This window comes from Rousettus aegyptiacus, unplaced genomic scaffold (genome assembly GCF_014176215.1).
Source record: "Rousettus aegyptiacus isolate mRouAeg1 unplaced genomic scaffold, mRouAeg1.p scaffold_m13_p_11, whole genome shotgun sequence".
In the NCBI taxonomy this organism is placed as follows: Eukaryota; Metazoa; Chordata; class Mammalia; order Chiroptera; family Pteropodidae; genus Rousettus; species Rousettus aegyptiacus.
Window position 1 is genome coordinate 46,101,022 of NW_023416286.1, and position 19,371 is coordinate 46,120,392.

At 41.4% G+C, this 19,371-nt stretch overlaps 1 protein-coding gene across 6 annotated transcripts in view; it reads left to right on the plus strand.

Moving 5' to 3' along the window:
- Window positions 1-19,371, plus strand: part of CSGALNACT1 (chondroitin sulfate N-acetylgalactosaminyltransferase 1) — a 272,752-nt gene that overhangs the window by 241,774 nt on the left and 11,607 nt on the right. For all 6 annotated transcript variants that reach the window (XM_036228761.1, XM_036228764.1, XM_036228765.1 and 3 more), the window contains 3 exons: window positions 3,149-3,250; window positions 16,723-16,901; window positions 17,855-17,949. In XM_036228761.1, the coding sequence (XP_036084654.1) occupies window positions 3,149-3,250; window positions 16,723-16,901; window positions 17,855-17,949 (376 nt within the window). The remainder of the gene's footprint in view (window positions 1-3,148; window positions 3,251-16,722; window positions 16,902-17,854; window positions 17,950-19,371) is intronic.

Genomic DNA, 19,371 nt, shown 5'->3' on the forward strand with positions numbered 1-19,371 from the left:
AGAAGCTACTTCGCAAAGCATAATTAGGTTACATCTACCTTCCTTCTCCACTTTCCACACAATGTGGAGAAACTAAATACTCTGCTGTGCTCCCCCTGTGCCAAGATCCTTTAATGGGGGCTGGGGCTCCTGCCTCTTCCCAGACCAGCCGTTCCCCTCTGCTGCCTTCTCCTCACCTTGGCTGCTTCTCCAGCTCCTCTTCTGGAAGCAGTTGCTGGAGCTGGGAGCCACATGAGGCTAAAATGGAATCATCTGTTTCTTGCCTTGCCCTCCTCTTTGCGATGTTTAAGACAGACTATTATGTCCCTTTCATTGGTCATTATTGGTAGCAGAACTTTTTCCATTTTCCACTATTTTTGGTATATGGTTTGTGATTATAACTATTTGAAATTAATTTATTCGAAACCTCTTTCCAATGCATTTCCTTTAAAATGTAAACACCCCTTGTAGACCATCCAACTGTTACTATAGTTATTCCATCCTGCCTTATCTTATAACTCTTCATTCCTTCCAATATGCCGTAAAGTCCCAGAGGCAGTTGTCTAGGTTTGCTTGGGACTGAGAAGTTTCCTGGGATGTGGACTTTCAGTGCTAAAACCTGGAGAATCCCAGGCAAACTGGATGGTTGGCCCCCCAACAGGGACCATAAATGAATATTCTTTTTAGTTCTTATTCCATCAAGAATAATGCCTTGCACAACAAAGTTAGCTCAAGGGATCCAGGCAGCATGTGTCCAGGTACAAATAATTTACACCAAAATACAGACATCCTCATGTACACGGTCACCCACATATACTCTCTCTTACACATATCTTTGAGATTGAAGTCTAGTGAGAATTCTTTTGAAAAACACAATAATTACAGGACCATTCAGACAGTGATGTTTTCGTAGCACTGCTGTGCTCATCCTCTCATTGGGCATTTGTTTATTGCATTGTAGACAGTTTCAGTCAGGCACAGTAGATGGAGAACTTCTCAGGGGCAGAAATGTCTTATTCATTTTTTAAGACCCCCTGGTAGAATATCTGGAACATGGCCTGTTGTTTGGTTATTGTTTGTTGAATGAAGGAAGGAGTAAATGAGTAAATGGAATGGACCCCTGGAGGTGGACCTAAGAACTAATTCTACTTTGCCTTTTTGGGAAACGTCAGCTGCTGAATGAAGAGCGAAGTTCAAATATATGTGTTTTATTCCTTGAAACGGGTAGTGCTTTGAATGGATTTTAAAATGCCAGCAAAGATGGTACTAGAGAAACGAGAATGCATTTTATTCGGGCTCAGCAGGTGACCCTCTCCTGATTCTAGGATGGATTTTTTCCAACTGCACGCATAATTTTAAAGCATGGTTTGTTGAGCGCTTGGCGCTGTGTGTGTGCTTTTATTCTGCTCTGGCAAGGGAAGTTAAAGCATTATCTGGCAAGTTTGCAGAAGGGATCCTTTCAATGCAGAGAATTTTATTGTTGGTAAGTGAAGATTCAGTCTGCAGGGACTGGGGCTGTGAGGGAGCTCTCAGTTTTGAAGCACATTGCCGCATCCCATGCCTCTGTTCCTGATTTCTTTTCTGCTTCTAAGAGCTCTGCCATCAGGCTGGGTTTCAGAGGCAGCTATTACCTTTCTTCCACAGGAAAGAAACAAAATTCTCAAAGCCAAGCCTGTGACCACAGTGAGCCCTGCGTGCCTCTTGCCTATGGTCGATGTAATCTTCCCTGATGTTTGTTTCACCTTGAATTCTCTTCTTGCTCCTCTCTGTGTTTTTATACCTTTCCCATCCTTCAAGGCCCCAGCCATTGCAGCCCACAGGATTTGCTATGCTCTCTGAATTCTCTGTACTTTTGATCAGTGCCATGAGTTGTCCTTATTTTATTTGAACTCATTTTATTTCCTGTGTAAGTTTTTTCGAGGGCAAGAATCATATCTTCTATCTCCTTAGATTCCTCCCAGCCACCCTGGCTAGACAATGACCCCTTTTTAATGTCATTATAAAAAGCATCGAATAAATTGGCTTCTGCAATTAGAGCTCAGAGATTTCGAGAAATCTATGATGTGCATTGTTGTATGGGGATTAAGGAAAGTAGCTAACAGAGACAAAAGGAATTAAATGGAAGGAAGTGCAAAATATTAAAATATCACAAAATAAGATCTCACCAGCAGAATCTTTCCATTAACTTACATTCAGAAAACTCCTGTTAAAATTATGCACTCACATAACTCTACATACATGTACACATGTACACAAACATATATACATACATTTATACATATTCATATACACATATCTACACATACATTTACACACATATTACACATGTGTATATGAAGCAAACCCTCAGCAGAGAATCTTAACAGGTGAGTTAGGTGTTATCATTGAGAGAACAGGACATATGCAAATAACAGGTGAGTTTCGATGGGGAGAACCGTTCTAGACAAGTGCAGAGCCAGAGGCCTGGCCCTGAGAGGGCTGTCGGGACCCTGGAACATGAACTGGCAGGTGCCTGGGACAATCAGAGTTACAGAGAGGAGAAATGGGCAACTAGTAAAGGTGATTGTGTCTGTTCCGGAAGGATGAGACTTGGCAACTGTGCTCCCGCCTTGTCATGCCCTCAGACAGTCATGCCACTGGGGTTACCAAGGTTTTCTAGAGTTGAAAATGAAAAAATGCCTTTTTACCTTTGCTCTTTCGGTCTTTAAGAACTTTAGTATTTAGAACACACAAGAAAAGCCATAATCAAAGATTCTAATCTCACCCTCTTTGGACTTGAGCTTTCTCAGCTGTAAAATGGAATTAGTGTCTTCTTTATTTCATAGTCTTCTTAGGGGAAAGAAGGGTAGGATCCAGTGCCCTTTTCCTGGCACTGGATGGCCCCAGTGGGCCAGGCCTATGGCAGATTGGGCCTGTGTGGCCTCCCGCATCTGAGTCTTCATTTACCAGATCCGCATATTGAAATTTCATTGTTTTCTTGTTAAGATCAATAAAAATAAAGGTAATTATGATGGTCAGCCAGAAATGTCTTGCCGCCTCATCGCTGCTGTTCTATCGGTTCACTCAGTTTACTTCAAAATCCTTTTGCACTTTACAAAATAAGTATTTGTTTGGGCCTTGCCTTTTATTGTGAAAACAAGCCTAAACACACATGTGTTTTGTTTTCTAGGGAGACATGCATCCAGCAGGATGGGAGAATTCATCTAACTGTTGTTTACTTTGGGAAGGAAGAAATGAATGAGGTCAAAGGAATACTTGAAAACACTTCTAAGTAAGTACAAAGTGGAGCCATAATCAGGAATCAGGGCGACTGAGCTCATACACATCCAAGGCTGAAACTTCTGTTTTAGGTTGATTTTTCCTAACAGTGTGGGCAAACTAGGAGGTTGTTTGATTGCTGGCCATGTTTGGGGGAATTTCACGTCCTCCTTCCTTGGGAGACCACCTTACTCTGTCTGACACTAGTCTTCATTGTGCAGGGTGTTGATTTGGACTTTGAGATAAACTGCCCTGAGCAGTGAGGGTGGGGAGCACGGGCTCCTTTGAGCCTTCCACATGATAGGATGCCATCTTTCTTAGAACTATAGATTTGAGATCTTTACTTGAAGAGTAGGAATTAGGGAGGGCGGCACAGCCATGCACTGAGCTCCATCTCAGCCACAGGCTGAGTGGTATCCATACTCATATCTCATCCACTCAGCAAATAGTCTCACTCTTCTGACTTTCATTCATGATGCATTTTGAGAGGTTAGGGGTAAGCCGGAAGTGATGGCTGGGACAGGATCCTCGATTAAATCTACTCAGTTGAACAGAAATTATTTAACCAAAAACTTTAGACTTAGGCTTGTATGTTTATACCTTGTTGATCAGTCGCATGGGGGAATAAATGTATTCAAAAGCAGTAGAGATAGATCTTTTCCCCTACCACAAGTATTTATCTAATAAATAAATATCTATGGCATTTTCTATGAGTAAGAAAGCTGGAATGGTACTGCCATGCTCCTCTCTGGTTTGCCATGGAGCTATGTAGGATTTCAGTTGAGTAATGGGGGTGGGGGTAGTTTCTCCATAAGTGAAACTTGGAGGGTGATCAATAGTTAACTCAGTGGCAGAAATAGTATGAATAGGTTCATATGGTCTAAATATAAACAGGGCCTCTACTTTGAGTTTCTGGTAAATGGTACTAGGATGACAGTCGAAGGATAAGATTCAAGATTTAGTACACTTTTGTATTTATTGTCATGTTTTGTTACTAATTTTGTATTCATGTGCACAAGATCAGAATGCTAATTATAATTATTAAAACATTCTGAATCAGTCTATTGGCCAAATTTTGTCCATCAATTGTTTTTGTAAATAAAGTTTTATTGGAATGAAGGCACACTTATTTGTTTACATATTATTTATGGCTGCTTTTGTAGTACAACTGCAGAGTTGGATAGTTGTGACAGAGACCATATGACTTGCAAAGCCTAAACTTTAATATTTGGTCCTTTACAGAGTAAATTTGCTGACCTCTTTTCTAAATCAATAAAGAGTTAAGAGTTTAAAACTAGTAGCAGCTTAAAGCTATGGTCCCTATTGAAGGAGATCAAAGAGAATGAAATAATTGGATATCTTAAATGTAAGTGAAATAGAAATCTCTCGACTGCAGTGCATTGCAATATCCTTTTCATCTCTGCTTAGGAATGAGGAATGTCAATTATTAGAATGTATGTCCTCTGCACAGTGGATAGGTTTTAATATCTCTGGAAGTGGCCATCCCTGAGCATGATCTTTTAAAAATGTCCCAGATGCTTCTAACATGCAGCCAGGATTGAGAGCCATTGTCTTACAGAGTAGCAGTCCACCTCAGGGGATTCGCTGGAGAGGTCTTGAGTGCAGTCAGCTGCCCATTCCAAGGTATTTTAAGTAACTATCCAGGTGACCCCAAGACACAGCCAGGATTGAGAACCTCAGTCCTAATGGGTCTAGAACCTTCTGAGCACATCAGAGGATGACCAGACATTTGCTAATAGATACATATAACCAAATTCACAGGAGTCTGATGGGTAAGTGGAAGACCAGTTTAGACATTGTTATGGGAAATACTCTTTCTAGTGACTAGAATGCTTACGGACTCATTATCAAAGCATTCTTTTCAGTATCAAATTACCTGGCAAGCTGAATTCTCAATCAGAATGTTGCTTGGTGAGCAAAAAATGAATAGAATCTGAACGTGAAGAGTAAAATCATCTGAGTGGTAGGGATGTAAGTTTACTTCAAATTCTGGAGAAAATCCAGAGGTTACTCTACCCATAGCAGAGAACTTGGTGCTAGAGACTGAGTGGATCAGTGCTTTAAAGCAGTGCTGCAGAAACTTTGGCAAAATTTATTAGAATCGCAGTTTTCTGCGTTGATGTCCTCATTCTGTTAACTGGTGATATCTCCAGTGTTAATGTCGCTGATGCCTCGGGGTGTGTCCCACCCCTCTGTGGTGCCACTTTGCTGAGACCACCTCTCCTAGGAATGCCCCGCCCTCTGCAGCCAGCCCGAGTTGATCTCACACTGCCACACTGCCACTCTGCCTTCAGGTGAACCTTCCTATTCACCCGTCACCCCAGCCTGGTACCCAAACCGGCTTTTACTTCTACCTTTGTCTTGATGACTTATTACGGCCCCCAGCCAAACTGGGGGCATGGTTTGCCCCTTTGCCTTTGTTCCCATTATTCTCCTCTACTTGGCATTTCCTCCACTCTTTCTGCTTACTCAGACCCCCCACCTGGCTCCCCACCTCTGGAGCTCTTCCTGACCTTTATTCCTCTCCTCTCTGAACTGTACTCCCTTTCAGCACATGTTATATTTAGCACTTGGCATATGATTGGGCTATTTAAATTGCTTTCTATTGTCCTAACTAGGTTATAAGATGCTTAATAAGTAGCACTGTATCGCATGCCTCTTTGTAGCTCCGGCACTTAGCAGAGTGCCTTACTCAGAATATGTTCAGTGTTTGTTTATTAAGAGAAAGATAATGACAGGTATAGTAAATTTGTAAACATAGTAATCTATATGAAAACTTATGTAAGAAGCTTTATTTGAATATCATTTTTATCATTCTTTTAATATGGTAAAACTTTTGTTTCAATGCACCTTATCTTTGAATAATAATCATTATTATTTACATGGATTATCTTATTCAACATTCACAGCAACCTTATGAGAAAGATGTTGTTATTATTAGCCCCATTTCCTAGATAAAGAAACTGAGGCATAGCGAGGTTGTTACTCGGGCTGCCATCTCTGACCTGTGGGAGAGCCAGGGTACGAACCTAGTCTGTGAATTCTAGGATGCCCAGTCTAAAATTGCACCAAATTTTCACTCCAACATACTCCCTCCTAAAACCCACAATGGTTAGTTGAAAGTAATAAGATTTGAAATCAGTCTAAATGAAATTTATTTCATTTGGGTGTCAGCAGTGTGATTACACCATTCTAAATCCAGCTAATAAATGTATATGTTTTAAGAACATCTTTTAAAAATCCAGTTTAATGACTATGTGCAATGTTTTACTCTCTCTTGGTTTATGCTTACTTATTTGAGATTTACTTTTCAGTTAATTGCTATAGATCAGTGTTTTGCAAACTGCAATTTGTGATTCATTAGGGGGTTGTGAAATAGATTTCGTGGGTTATGTTCAGTGTTTTAAAAAATTGAAATAGAATAAGATAGATGATATCAGAGTGCCTCTCAGCAGTAAGGATAAGTATTGTTTCATGAAACTTTAATTTCTGTGCGTGCGTGTGTGTGTGTGTGTGTGTGTGTGCACGCGTGCGCTTGTATTGTGTCCTAATGTATAATATATTGCTTTTTAAGGGTTGCAGTCAAAGTATTTAAAAGCCACTGCCATAGAAAACAACACAAATCAGTTTTCAGTATCTGATTCTTATTCTGCAGACTTTTCCGTATTAAGCTCAGTTAATCTCAGATTAAAGCCAAACGCAGTAGCTCTCAAATATAAATGTGCTTTGGATAACCTGGTGTGCTTTTGAAAATATGCATTCCAGTTCCAGAAATTCTGAGTCAGTGGGCCTGAGATGAAGCTTGGGAACCAACACTTAGAATGAGTTCCACATGTGATGTTGATGTGGGTGGCTCACGGCCTACACTTTGAGAAATGCTTATAGCTGTGCACAGTAAGTCCTCATTTAATGCCATTGATAGGTTCTGTGACTTAAAGCAAAACAATGTATAATGAAACCAGTTTTACCATAGGCTAATATAAACAAGAGTTAAATTCTTGTGGTGTCTCATCAACATTATAATGAAATGCCATTGACTGTCTAGTGTTATTCAAGGATCTACCATATTAGGAAATTTGAAAAACATTTTAACTGGTAGATGATTAGCATAAGTTGACATTTACTGCATTGCAGGTTTATCTTTATACAGTCATGAGGACACAAAAGCATCTTTCAGAGGAATCAGCTTTGAGATTAGAGTACTAGAAATGAGACACTGCCCTGCCATTGCAAGTGTGTGACATAAGAGAGGTGTGTGTGTGTGTGTGTGTGTGTGTGTGTGTGTGTGTGTGTGTGTGTTGTCAGAGACCTGCTTTGCCATGGTGTGTATCAGCATGGCATGCCTCTCTGAAGGGATTTGTTTGACACGTACCCTCAGAAAGATTTTATCAGGACATCCCACAAGAATATTGAAGGGGAGAGAGATTTCATTCTGTTTTGTTTTGATTTGTTTCTGATATTTGAGCAGAATTGTGCTTTGTTTTACTTTTTTCTTAAACGAGGAACTTTTAGAAACTCTCATCTGCTAAAATGAAAAAATGCAGCACAATGAATCCTTCTTAAGCAGATAAGGAGTCATGCACCCTGAGAAGCACCTCACACACCTCAGGCTTGTGACCATCTCACCTGGGATTTGCTAGGGAAGGGGCCAAGCATGATTCCGCTTGGTGGACCAGCGCTTTATGGAGATGTGCCTATATTTTTCAGCATTCTAAATGGTTCATTGAAAGATTCAAACATGGCATATAGATTATAGTATTGTGACACTGTTAAATTTCCTGAGTGTGGTTATTATGTTGTTATAACGTTATAAAGGAAATGTCCTGGTTTTTGAGAGATACTTGTCTTTAAGGGTAAAGTTGTCATAATGTCTGCTCTGAACTCTCAACATTCAGAGGAAGAAAGAAAAAATGTTACGGCAAATGTTAACACGTGGTGAATCTGGGTCAAGGATATGCGAGTACTTATACTGTTCTTACATTTTTGAAGATTAGAAAATTTTCCATATATTGGGGGAATATATTATGAAAAAATTAAGCGATATTGAGTTCATACAATGGAATGTAATGCAACAGTTAAAACAAAGAAATGTGATGTCAGCGAAATGGTGAAATAAAGACCTCTGCAAACAAACACCCTCATCCATAAAAGCAATAAGAAATTTGTTTAAAATGGTTAGAATCAGCTCTTTAAGAACTCTGGAAATTAAACAAAGCTTGCAACAATCTAGAAAGTGTTTATCCCAGAAAAATGACTGAATTTTGGTATGAACAGGGAGCTCTGTGGAGCTTTAACTTGCCCTTTCCCACCTCCCTCTTTAGCAGTCAGTAATCTTGAAATCCCAACAACCCACGAGCACAGCAAGAACCCTAGCCTGGCAGCCACCAGGGGCCAAAATGGGGCCAGAGCTCCTTTAGATCGTCATTCCCGGAGAACGTCATTGTCTGACTTGTCTGGGAGTCCCCTGGAAGATTCCACTTACAAGATTATTTTTATTTGACCTGACTCAGAGCTCTCCCAGTGGAAAAAGCCTTTTTCTCCGGGGGGGGGGGGGGTATTGGTCAAAAACAATTATAGAAAGTCTGTAACTGTGGCTGCCTGGGCTGGTAGGTAAGAGTTGGGGCAAACATTAGACTAACCAAAAAGCTTAAAAGCGGAAGCTGGAGAGTGAGATCTGCACAGCGGCTTTGAAAAGCTCCGGTACATTCTTGGAGATCTAAAAGGGCAGGCCCATGTCTACGGCTGTGCTCATACTTACGAAAGACCTAAACAGGCCCTAACATTTTATCTCTGCATGACCTTGAGGCTCTGTGCAAGAAGGAAGTAAGGCTAAACAAAGTTGTTAACTGCCAGGTTGAGTGTTAGTGGCATGCCCCAACATGAACACGAAGTTCCTTGGCAAAGACTTAGAGACTTACTGGTTCCAGTCATTTAAGGAAATCTCTCTAATCATTAGGTTACCACTAAGTAGTCACACACAACAAAGACTACAGACTACAGAATTAGTTCATGAAAGTCACTAAACAAACAACAACAACAAATTGCAATAACAAACCCTGATTTCCAGGGTTGCTACATTATATTATTTAAACTATTCAGTTTTTAAAAATTATGAGGCATATGAGGAAACAAAAACATATGGCTCATGCATAGGAAAAAAAATTATTATAAATTGTCTCTGAGGAAGCCCAGGTGTTGGACATACAACACAAAGACTTTAAATCAGCTGTAGTAAAAATGTTCAAAGAATTAAAAGAAACCATATAATAGAACTAAACAGTATGAGAACCATGTCTCACTAAATAGAACCATGTCTTACCAAATAAATAAGTGGAACTTATAAAAAAAAAAAGAACCAAATAGAAATTCTGGAGTTAAAAAGTAAAATAACTGAAATGAAAATTTTACTTGGTGGGGAGGAGGTTCAATGAAGGTTTGAACAGATAGGAGAAAACATCGGTGAACTTTAAATAAGACAGGCTATTCTGGGTACTTATTATCAATGGAATCATACAATATATGACCTTCCGTGTCTGACTTCTTCACTTAGCATAATGTTTTTGAGGTGCGTCCACATTGTAGCATGTATCAGATAGTCTATGTTTGTGTATGGAAATGTAACTGCTTTTCATATGTTATTTTGTATCTTGCACTTTTACTAAATTTGATGATTAGTTCCTGCAGTCTTTGGTGGAGTCTTTAGGATTTTCTATATATAAGATCATGTCATCTACAAAGGCAAGTTTACTTCTTCCTTTCCTATTTGGATACTTTTGATTTACTTTTCTTGCCTGATTGCTCTGGCTAGGATTTTTAGTACTACGTTGAATAGGAGTAGTGAGAGTAGGCACCCTTGTTTAGTTCCTGGGTTTAGAGAGAAAGCTTTTTAAACTTTTCACTATTGTGTATAATATCCGCTATGGACTTATATGGCTTTAAGTTGAGGTACATTTCTTCTGTACCTAATTTGTTGAGAGTTTTTATCATGAAAGATGTTGAATTTTGTCAAATGATTTTTTGCATCTGTTAAAGTGATATATATGGTTTTTATCTTTCATTCCATTAATTGTCTATCACATTTATTAATTTAAGGATGTTGAACCTGTCCTTGCATCTTAGGGATGAATCTCACTTGATCGTGGTACATAATCCTTTTAATGTGCTCTTGAATTCAGTCTGCTGTATTTTGTTGAGGATTTTTGCATCTATGTTCATCAAGGATATTGGCTTGTAATTTTCTTTTCTCGTAATGCCTTTGTTTGGCTTTGGTATCATGGTAAGGCTGGCCTCGTAAAATGGGTTTGAGTGTGTTTTTTTTTCTCTAACATTTTGGAAGAGTTTGAGAAGGACTGGTATTAATTCATCTTTAAACGTTTGGTAGAATTCACCAGTGGAGCCATCTGGTGAATTATTTGTTGGGAAGTTTTTGATTACCGATTCGATCTCTTTGCTCATTATTGATCTGTTCAGATTTTCTATTAATTTATGATTCAGTCTTGGTAAGTTGTATATTTCATGAAATTTACCTCTTTTTTTCCTAAGTTATATAATTTATTAGCATATAATTGTCTAATAGTAGTCTCTTATGATATTTTGTATTTCTGCATATTAGTTGTAATGTTTCCTCTTTTGTTTATAATTTTATTAATTTAAGTTGTCTTATTTTCTTAGGTATTCTAGCTAATGACTTGTCAGTTATTTATCTTTTCAAAAGAAATTTGCTGAAACAGGATCGTTTTGTACAAACAGGCCTGTATAAGCTCAGAATCTAGAAAATTCTAAATTAATTGTTTGAAGTACTTTAAATTCTTCACTCTGTTTAAACATCTTCAGTAAGTGGAACTCATAAGTGATTTCAATATTTATGGCTGTTAGGTTTAAAATTGTAAATTATACATTGACTATAATACTGATTTCTATGTAAATTTTTAAGTGCTTTTTTTTAAAAAAAAAAAAAAATGAGAGCTATTGTGGGAAGTGTCATATTAAGAGAATTTCCTTGCAGTGATGGGAAGAAGTCTGTATTAGAGTAAATCATATTAGACAGCAAGATCTTTTATCATTTTTAATCCAGCAATTCTGGGAAATGCTAGTCAATTAGAGAAATTAAATCTCCAGTAGAAACAGAAGCTTTCTCAGGTCATTATAACCTCTATCAGAATGATTAAAGATAACTTGGAGGAGTCCCCAAGCACCAGACTATATAAAGGAAAGGAATTGAATGAGAAATTTAAGTTTCATCAGCCAATAATACAATTCAAGAAGAAAAGAAGAAATTATGAGTAATTATGAGTAATCATGGGGCCTTTTGAAACTGCAGACTCTGATTCATAATAGGAAATCAGATAGTATAGAATGTAGAGCTCTCGTTCTATCATGAAAAGTGCCCATTTCTTACTAGGCCATTTTTTAAGGCATGCCACTGAGTATTACATTTCTTTGTATGGCTAAATTAAATATTTTGAACCAAATTGCATCTTATTTTTCTCAGCTCTATTTTTCTTCTGTTATTTATATATATCTTATCTTCTTAAAAGCTTGGGTTTGTGTCTGTCCTGTAGAATCTGTTGATTGAGACTCTTTCTGATGTGGGAGGTGGACTTATATGATATGTGGAGGCTTCTCCAGCACCCACCTGAGGGAAGAAGGTGACGTCTCAGAGCATCATTCCCCAAGAGCAGCAGATCTGAGTGCCTCAGTGTTTCCCGCTGATTCATCTCTTGGTTCACCCAGTGTTTATTGACCATCCACTGTGTCTCTTTGTGTACCACTTACTGCATCGTGTTGGCTAATCTCTGAAGATAGAAAAAACAAAAAGTAAGGCAGTTTCTTTCCTCCAAGGGTTTAGAGCCTGCTAGGTCATCCTTTGCATGTCTGCATGAGCAAAGGAACAAGAAGGCACTGGGCATAGGAGGACAGAGACAGGACTGGGCAAAACACCTGGGAGCCCAGAGAGGAACTTCAGTTTGCAGCAAGGCATGAGAGGTAGTGACACTTGACATGGGCCATGAAGCTTGAATGGGACTTTCACTGGAGTGCACAGAGAAAGCATATTCCAGAGAAGGACCACTGAGCAGAGACAGGAGGCCCCAGCCACGTCCATGCCATCAGTGACCCTCTTTTGGCTGGTCGCTGTGGGGCAGGGGGGGACAGACAGAGGCTCAAACAGGGTCCCTGCCTGTGTGCTCTTATGGTCTGCATTTTAGGGTTGTAGCCTTGTAGCCATGTTGTGCAGATTTTAAACCCATGACTGCCAGACCACATTGGAGCAAATCACTTGTTTGTGTTCCAATGTGTCCTTGCTTTTTCATGGCTTGGCTGCCTCTTAATACACTGTTTGTTTCAAATACTGTTGAGCAGGGGGTGCCCTGCTTAGTGAGTCCCTTGACCACTGAGCAGCGTTTCTGAGTAAAGACATGGGATGTGTTGAGGGAAGGGCCCTGGCTATCTTGCAGAAGCCATTTTTTCTCCATCCTGTTGCAGCCTGTGTTCCGGAGCTGGTTCTGGTGAGTTAGCGATGAGGGGGTGGGGGGTGGGGTGGCATCCCACTTACAGGCCAGGTGTTGAACAGTGTATTACTCTCTGCTCCAGAAAAGAGGGCAAGTGAGGTTGCTCAGATTCTCCTTCTGGTGTTTCTAGCTCAGCCCTCTTTCTTCATAGAGAACACTTGTTAACGATCAGAGAACCTTCCTGGTGGCATGAAAGGAGAAGGAAGGATTCCCCCAGATAATGGTTAATTATAAGAAGCGCTGGGGTTATACCTTTATTCACCTGCAGACAGACCTCTAGCTGAGCACAGTGACCTGGCAGCCACACTGGGAAGCACAGGTGGATGACAGAGTTAGCCCTGGGCCTTCTCCAGTGCTCATGACTGACTGATGGTGCTTCCCAGGCCAGCAATGACTTTGTCCCCACCCTACCTCTGTGTGCATTGATGTCCAGCTCCCTAATTAGGCCTTCAGCACAGAGCCGTCACATATGTGTGTCACCAGGCCCGCAGTAACAACACATGTTTCCTGTTGGCCAGAGTTGGTCAGGGTGCATGAAGAGGCCGTGCAGAGCTGGCCCAGGCAAGGTGATGTGCAGGCGAGGCGAGGTGGGGAGAGGGGATGGGGGAAGTAGAGGCTACTGGTGCCACATGTGCAGTGGCCTTGTAGGGTAAAGGGCTGTTGTGTGGGCAGTGAGAAGACAGAGCTGTGTCCTAGGGCTTTCTCTATGGCCTGCCGACATACTAGAGAGGAGGTTTGAAATGCATATTCAGATTGGGTAGTGTCACAAATGTAACATGGATCTTCTCATCTTTGCAGAGAGGTTGGATGAAGAGAAAGGAACCAGATTGCCATTTGCATTAGGCCATACGGGGGGTGCCCCAGCGTCTATTTTCCTGAATTCTCTTTCCCTAAAGGCAATACATTGAAGCATGGAGGTTAATGTTTTAACACTTTTTTAAAAAAAGTTCTTCCAGGTTAAGGTAATGTCAAACTCTGGGCATAATGTTCTCCCCATGCCCCACTCCTCTCCCCACCCCCTACTGTGGCAGAGCAGAGAAGAGCAGCTCAAGCCAGGGTTTGCAAAAATTTTGGACAGAACAAACTAGATTAACTTATGTATTAGCTAAGCGTTTATGCCAAATGACCACTCTCCCCTCTAAATTTGTAGCCATCAGCTGTCTCTCTACAATGCATTCAAAGATTGATCACCTGCAGGCTTGTCATATCTTTAATGCCGTTATCTCAGTTTCTGATGCTGCCTTGTATACTTATGTAAGTATTCAACAGGACTTGACTTTTGTAACTATTTGATGTATCCACACAAATGGACGGCAGGCTGTTCAAAGAGGAAAATTCTACAGTTCCTTTAAAGCAGCTGCATTCTTCTTCCCTTGATGAAAGTTGTTAAAATATAAAGCATTCTTATATTCAAACTCTTAAATGATAGTTCCTGGAAGACCTCTTAGAGGAGGTCCCTGAATTATGAGTCAGATACAACCTGAGTGAGGAAGGCCCTGCTCCTTCATTGCGTTTGGGCATGTCGGTCCCCCCTGCCCTGCAGAGGACCTAACAGCTCTCCCTGCAGTCTGGCGGGGAGTGGGTGGGGGGGCTCTGAAAGAGCACGAACCCTGAGACAAGTGAAGAAAGAGACCTGCTCTTGGCTGTGAGAGACTGACGGGCCCCAGGATGGTGGGTGAATCCTGGGAAACCTGGTGAGAGATGGCCCTAAATGAACAGGCAAAATCCAGGCATCTTGCAAGGGTAAAATGTTCCTGAAAACTGAGCAAATAGAGAAATGGGTTGAGCTCACTTCCAGGGGCTGAGCTGTAGAAACCTCCAGGGGAGGTGACAGCGACCGCACCTGAACATCTTTGGAGGCAGGGACGTGGCTGTCCTTAACCAGGGTCAGACCAAGGACTGAAGAGACCGTGGAACATAACCTCAATGCCACTCAGAAGATATGAGCTGCGGCCACCGAGCCAGAGGAAGGAATCAAGATAAAATTCTGAGCGAGGAAGAGAATCCCTCCCAGTGTAGAGCAGTGCTGAATGGGATACAGAAATGCAGAAACTGAGAAGTTTAGAGTGTAAAGAGGCCTTGAAACCCTGTGACCGTCAGATTTTACAGTGAGGAAAACAAAACCAGAGAAATGAAGTGAAGTGCCCCCAATAAACTAGAGGCAGAGAGCTAGGATTAGAATCATTCATCTGTTCACACGTTTATCCACAAACATCTGTTGAGTGTCTCATGGGGGCCAGGCGTGGTTCTGGGCCCTGGATCCAGGTTTTCTGACTCATGCACTGGTGTCCGTCCCATCACCGGGCCTCCTGTCTTGATTTAAATCTGAAAAGCATGTCTGGTATTAGACGCAGACAAGGTTAGGCCCACAGATTCCCAGGGTAAAAATCCAAGCTAACTCCCAGATCTAAAAGAAGATAATAAGTCAAGGAAGGGGTAGCAGAACTAGTCCTGCTGATTACCGGATGCAAGTACAACTTAGCGTTTTAAAAGTTTATGACTCCATGTTTGTGTTGATCTTTATCCAAGATAATTACTGGGAACTCAAACTTTGAAAAGTAGAAATGGGTTTTTGTACTTGTTTTGAATACATCAGGATTAGGGAGAAGTTGAGAGGTGCAGATAGGATGCAGGTAGTTGGGAGGGCTCAGAATGGTGGACAGAGGGGGGAGTTGGGGGGCTGGGAGAATGGGGTGAAGGGTTAAAGAAGTACAGATTAGCAGTTGATAGATGGTCACGGGGATGGGAAGCACAGCATAGGGAATGCAGTTAGCGTTAATACGTTGGCTAGGTGGGGTGCCAGGGGAGGGAGGGAGCGATTGGGGGATCGTTTTATGAACTATATAGATCTCTAACTAATATACTGTATACTTGAAACTAATCAAAATAAATTAATTTAAAAAAAAAAAAGAAAAGAAAAGAAGAATGATGTCAGCAGAGAAAAGGGGAATTTCCCAAATGCCAGGCCCCTGCACAGGTAGCATTAGGAGGTAGACTAGAACCGAAAGTGTTTTTCTAGTAGCTCCGTCTGGCAGAAGACAATCCCTGTCCCAGTAGGGGCTGAATGAGTTCCTGGAACTTTTGCTCAGGACATGCCCTGTTACTGTTCCTGGGAAAGAACAACCGAATGAAGAAGCAGCTTGACTGCCTTGCCCCGGGCCTGGGAATCCTGGCCTGTCCTGACAATAGCAATAGCCGATGCTTACATGTGCTTTATACTCTTATCTAACTAATAACTAATAACTATGAGATAGTTAAGGAAGGTGTTATTATTCCTGCTTTGCAGATGAGGCGACTGGGGTCCCGGGGATTCATGGGCTTGCCTAGATCACAGAGTTAATCTAGAGGAGAGCTAGGTCTGAGATAGTCCTAGTCTTCTGAATCTAACTACTTCATTTTCCTCATAATGCTCTGCTGCTTTACCTGAGGGTGGAGAAGGAATCCAGGTGTAGATCTATTATAGAAGGACAGACATATATCAAGACCATCATGCCTGGCTCCTGGAGTCAAATACAGATGGGAAGATGCTAGGTGGAGCCGTTCCAATGGGATTTTTTATTTCCGTGGCCCAGTGGTGTTATGTGGGTGGCTCAGGAGGCATGGAGATTTTCCTGTGTTCTGTTGACCTAGTCTTCACTAGTTAGTTTCTCCATCACAAAAAAATACTCATTAATCATGACAATACAGTTTGTAATTTGGAGAAGGTACTAGAGAAACAAGAAATAAACTGGTGTTAAAACTCACTAGTTGTTTGTTCTTGATACTTTGAATACCAGTGAGTTTTTGATGAACAAATCGTTTTGACCCAAGATGACTTCTTGGGTCATCTCAGTGGCCTCAGGGTTACAAAGGAAACCTGGCAAGATGTGGATGGACCTTGGCCATGTATTTGCCAGGGGATTCATTGGCCTGGGAAGCCTGGGCGCATGAGTTACTGTCTGGTCTTCCCCTTTAGAGCTGCCAACTTCAGGAACTTTACCTTCATCCAACTGAGTGGAGAGTTTTCCCGAGGAAAGGGACTCGATGTCGGAGCCCGCTCCTGGAAGGGAAGCAACGTCCTTCTCTTTTTCTGTGACGTTGACATCTACTTCACCTCGGAATTCCTCAATACGTGTCGGCTGAATACCCAGCCAGGTGAGGGCGTGTGGAGTGGGTTCTCTTTCTCTCCCTCAGGGTGGCATTTAGCTCTGTCACACTCAGTATTATTCTCTTCACAATTCACTCTGATGTCCTGCCCCCTAATCAGACTTATTTACCCCAGTGACAAAGAAAAGGAAAATCATCTGGTTTAATTTCTCCTTTGATGTCACAGTGTGGGCCTGTCAGGCATCATAATTCTGGGACTCATCGTCCCAGGTTCATGTTTATAACCTCTAGTCCATTTTCACCTGGGAGGTCAGCTTTGGTGAACATCCACAAGAAAAAGTGTGGTGGGGAGGACATGACATGGAAAAATTTCCTGAAACCAAAGGGAAAAGAGTAGCTGTGAGAAGGTACCAAAGGAGGAAGAGTTTTACGTGGAAATAACCCACAATATGAAAACTATTTTCATAGAATTTGACTCATAGGCAAGACTGATATTCAGCTGATAATTACCGGCATGGGCATGTCAGTTGTTTACATACTGAAATTCTTCATGTAAATTGATAAAGAGCAATAGCGCTGGTCTCCCTAAGTCTGTGCCTGCTGCCCTAAGTCACCCAAGTCTGTGGCATCCCTTCAGACAGCCCCATGAGCCAGCAATTAAAGGGTTAATGTCCGGTAGAGCAGAGGGCACCAGGACTCTCTTTCACACTCACTCCAGTTGGCCTATGCTTAGTGCCAGAGCCACCGACCGTCAGCATTTTGAATATCTCTCCTGTGATAAGAGGTCAGAAATATTAGAGAGTCTGTCTATCTGGTCTACCTGGTACAGAAATTCTAAGATCTATTTTAGACTTGAGTGAAGGGAAAAGGAAGAGTGGATGCAAGTATTTGGGATGTTTCAGAGGGCTGAATATAAATGAACAAATCTAATAGTTTTATTGTTTTTTGTTTTTTTTTTTAAGCCTGTTTCCTTAAGCAGATATTTGTTTTCTGGTTTTTAGGAAAGAAAGTATTTTATCCAGTCCTTTTCAGTCAGTACAATCCTGGCATAATATACGGCCATCACGATGCGGTCCCTCCCTTAGAACAGCAGCTGGTGAGTAATTACTCCGCAGGTACCTTTGTGTGATTCTGTTTCATGTCTTTCATTACCAGGGGCACCTGGCCATGAGTAAAGGTGAGTGGAAATCTGTGGATTGATTCCCACAGTAATTTTTAAGTTTGGCCAGACATTCTGGCCTTTGCTCCCAGTGCCTTGTTGATTAAACTTGTGTGCAGTATTTAAAAGTGGAAAATAAATAGGAACAGTACCTTACAGAAAGGTAATTTCACACCTTCATAGTTTTCTTCTGTGGTTTTTGGAAGCTAGTTTATTGCATTATGGATGCAGCACATTTTCTCTTTATTATTACAACATCCTGCAAAGTAAGAAAGATGAGATTTATGTTCGCATTTGACAAATGAAAACCAGAAGTCCGAAAGCGGTGGGTCACTCCAGGGCGCACAGCGAGTGAGTTTTCGGGGGAGCAGGGCCTAGATCCAAGGCCCTTCTGATCATGCCACATGGATAGTGGAACCACACAGCCACCAAGGATTTCTGTAAGCTGAGATGTCTCTTTGCTAGTGGTGGCAGGTGTTCCGTCCATCAGAGAAGCAGTGCCGGTAACAGGCAGCTGAGAAAAGCCAGAATAGGGTCTCTGTACCACACGATGGCATGCCACTCTGAGACTACAGTTCCCATGATTGTTGTCACTCCCCAAGTTGGGCTGTGACCTTTTCCTGCAGAGAGATCAGCTTGTCTAAAGCTGTGTTCTGACTCAGGCTGAATCTCGGGGGAGCATCTGACCTGGGGAGGTCTGTTTTTCATTGCTTCTCTCTTCTCTTGAGGCAAAGTCATGTTTCTTCCCACTGAGTGAGTACCTTGTAGGCTTGGGAAAAGAAATTTGCAGTTTGAATGTAAAGATGCACTAGGACTAAGTCTCTTGTGCTTCTGTGCAGTGGAAGAGTAAACAGATTTTCATTGAAAACTTGTGTTTTGTGAAATGCTTTTGGAGGACACTTTCTGTGTTAAGCTTCTAGAAGTAGCAAAACCTGTTTCTCCGGCTGTATTCTGTGCCCCCTTCCAAATAACCTCTGGCAGTTGATGTAATGGTCTGTTCTAGAAAGTTTCAGCTTGGGTTCCTTCAGGTTGGACAAGGTTTATTCCTCACCCACGTCTGAGCACAGTTTCACTTGGGACCCAAGCCGTACAGCACAATGATGATATAGTTTTCTCTTCCCCCGGTGAAATTCTAATACCACAGATATGCTGAATGCTTTTACATAAACACAGTAAGAGGTTTTCGTTTCCCTAAAACGATCTTTTTCTGCTTTGGGGCAGGCATTATCATCTTCGTTGTTGAGACAGAAAAAGTTTCTTCCTTTCTGTAAGAGTTCTAAGCTTCTAAAAGGGTTTATGAGGGAAATGAGGTACAACACTTATTTTCTTCCAACCAATCAGAATAAAAGTTCCCTTTTT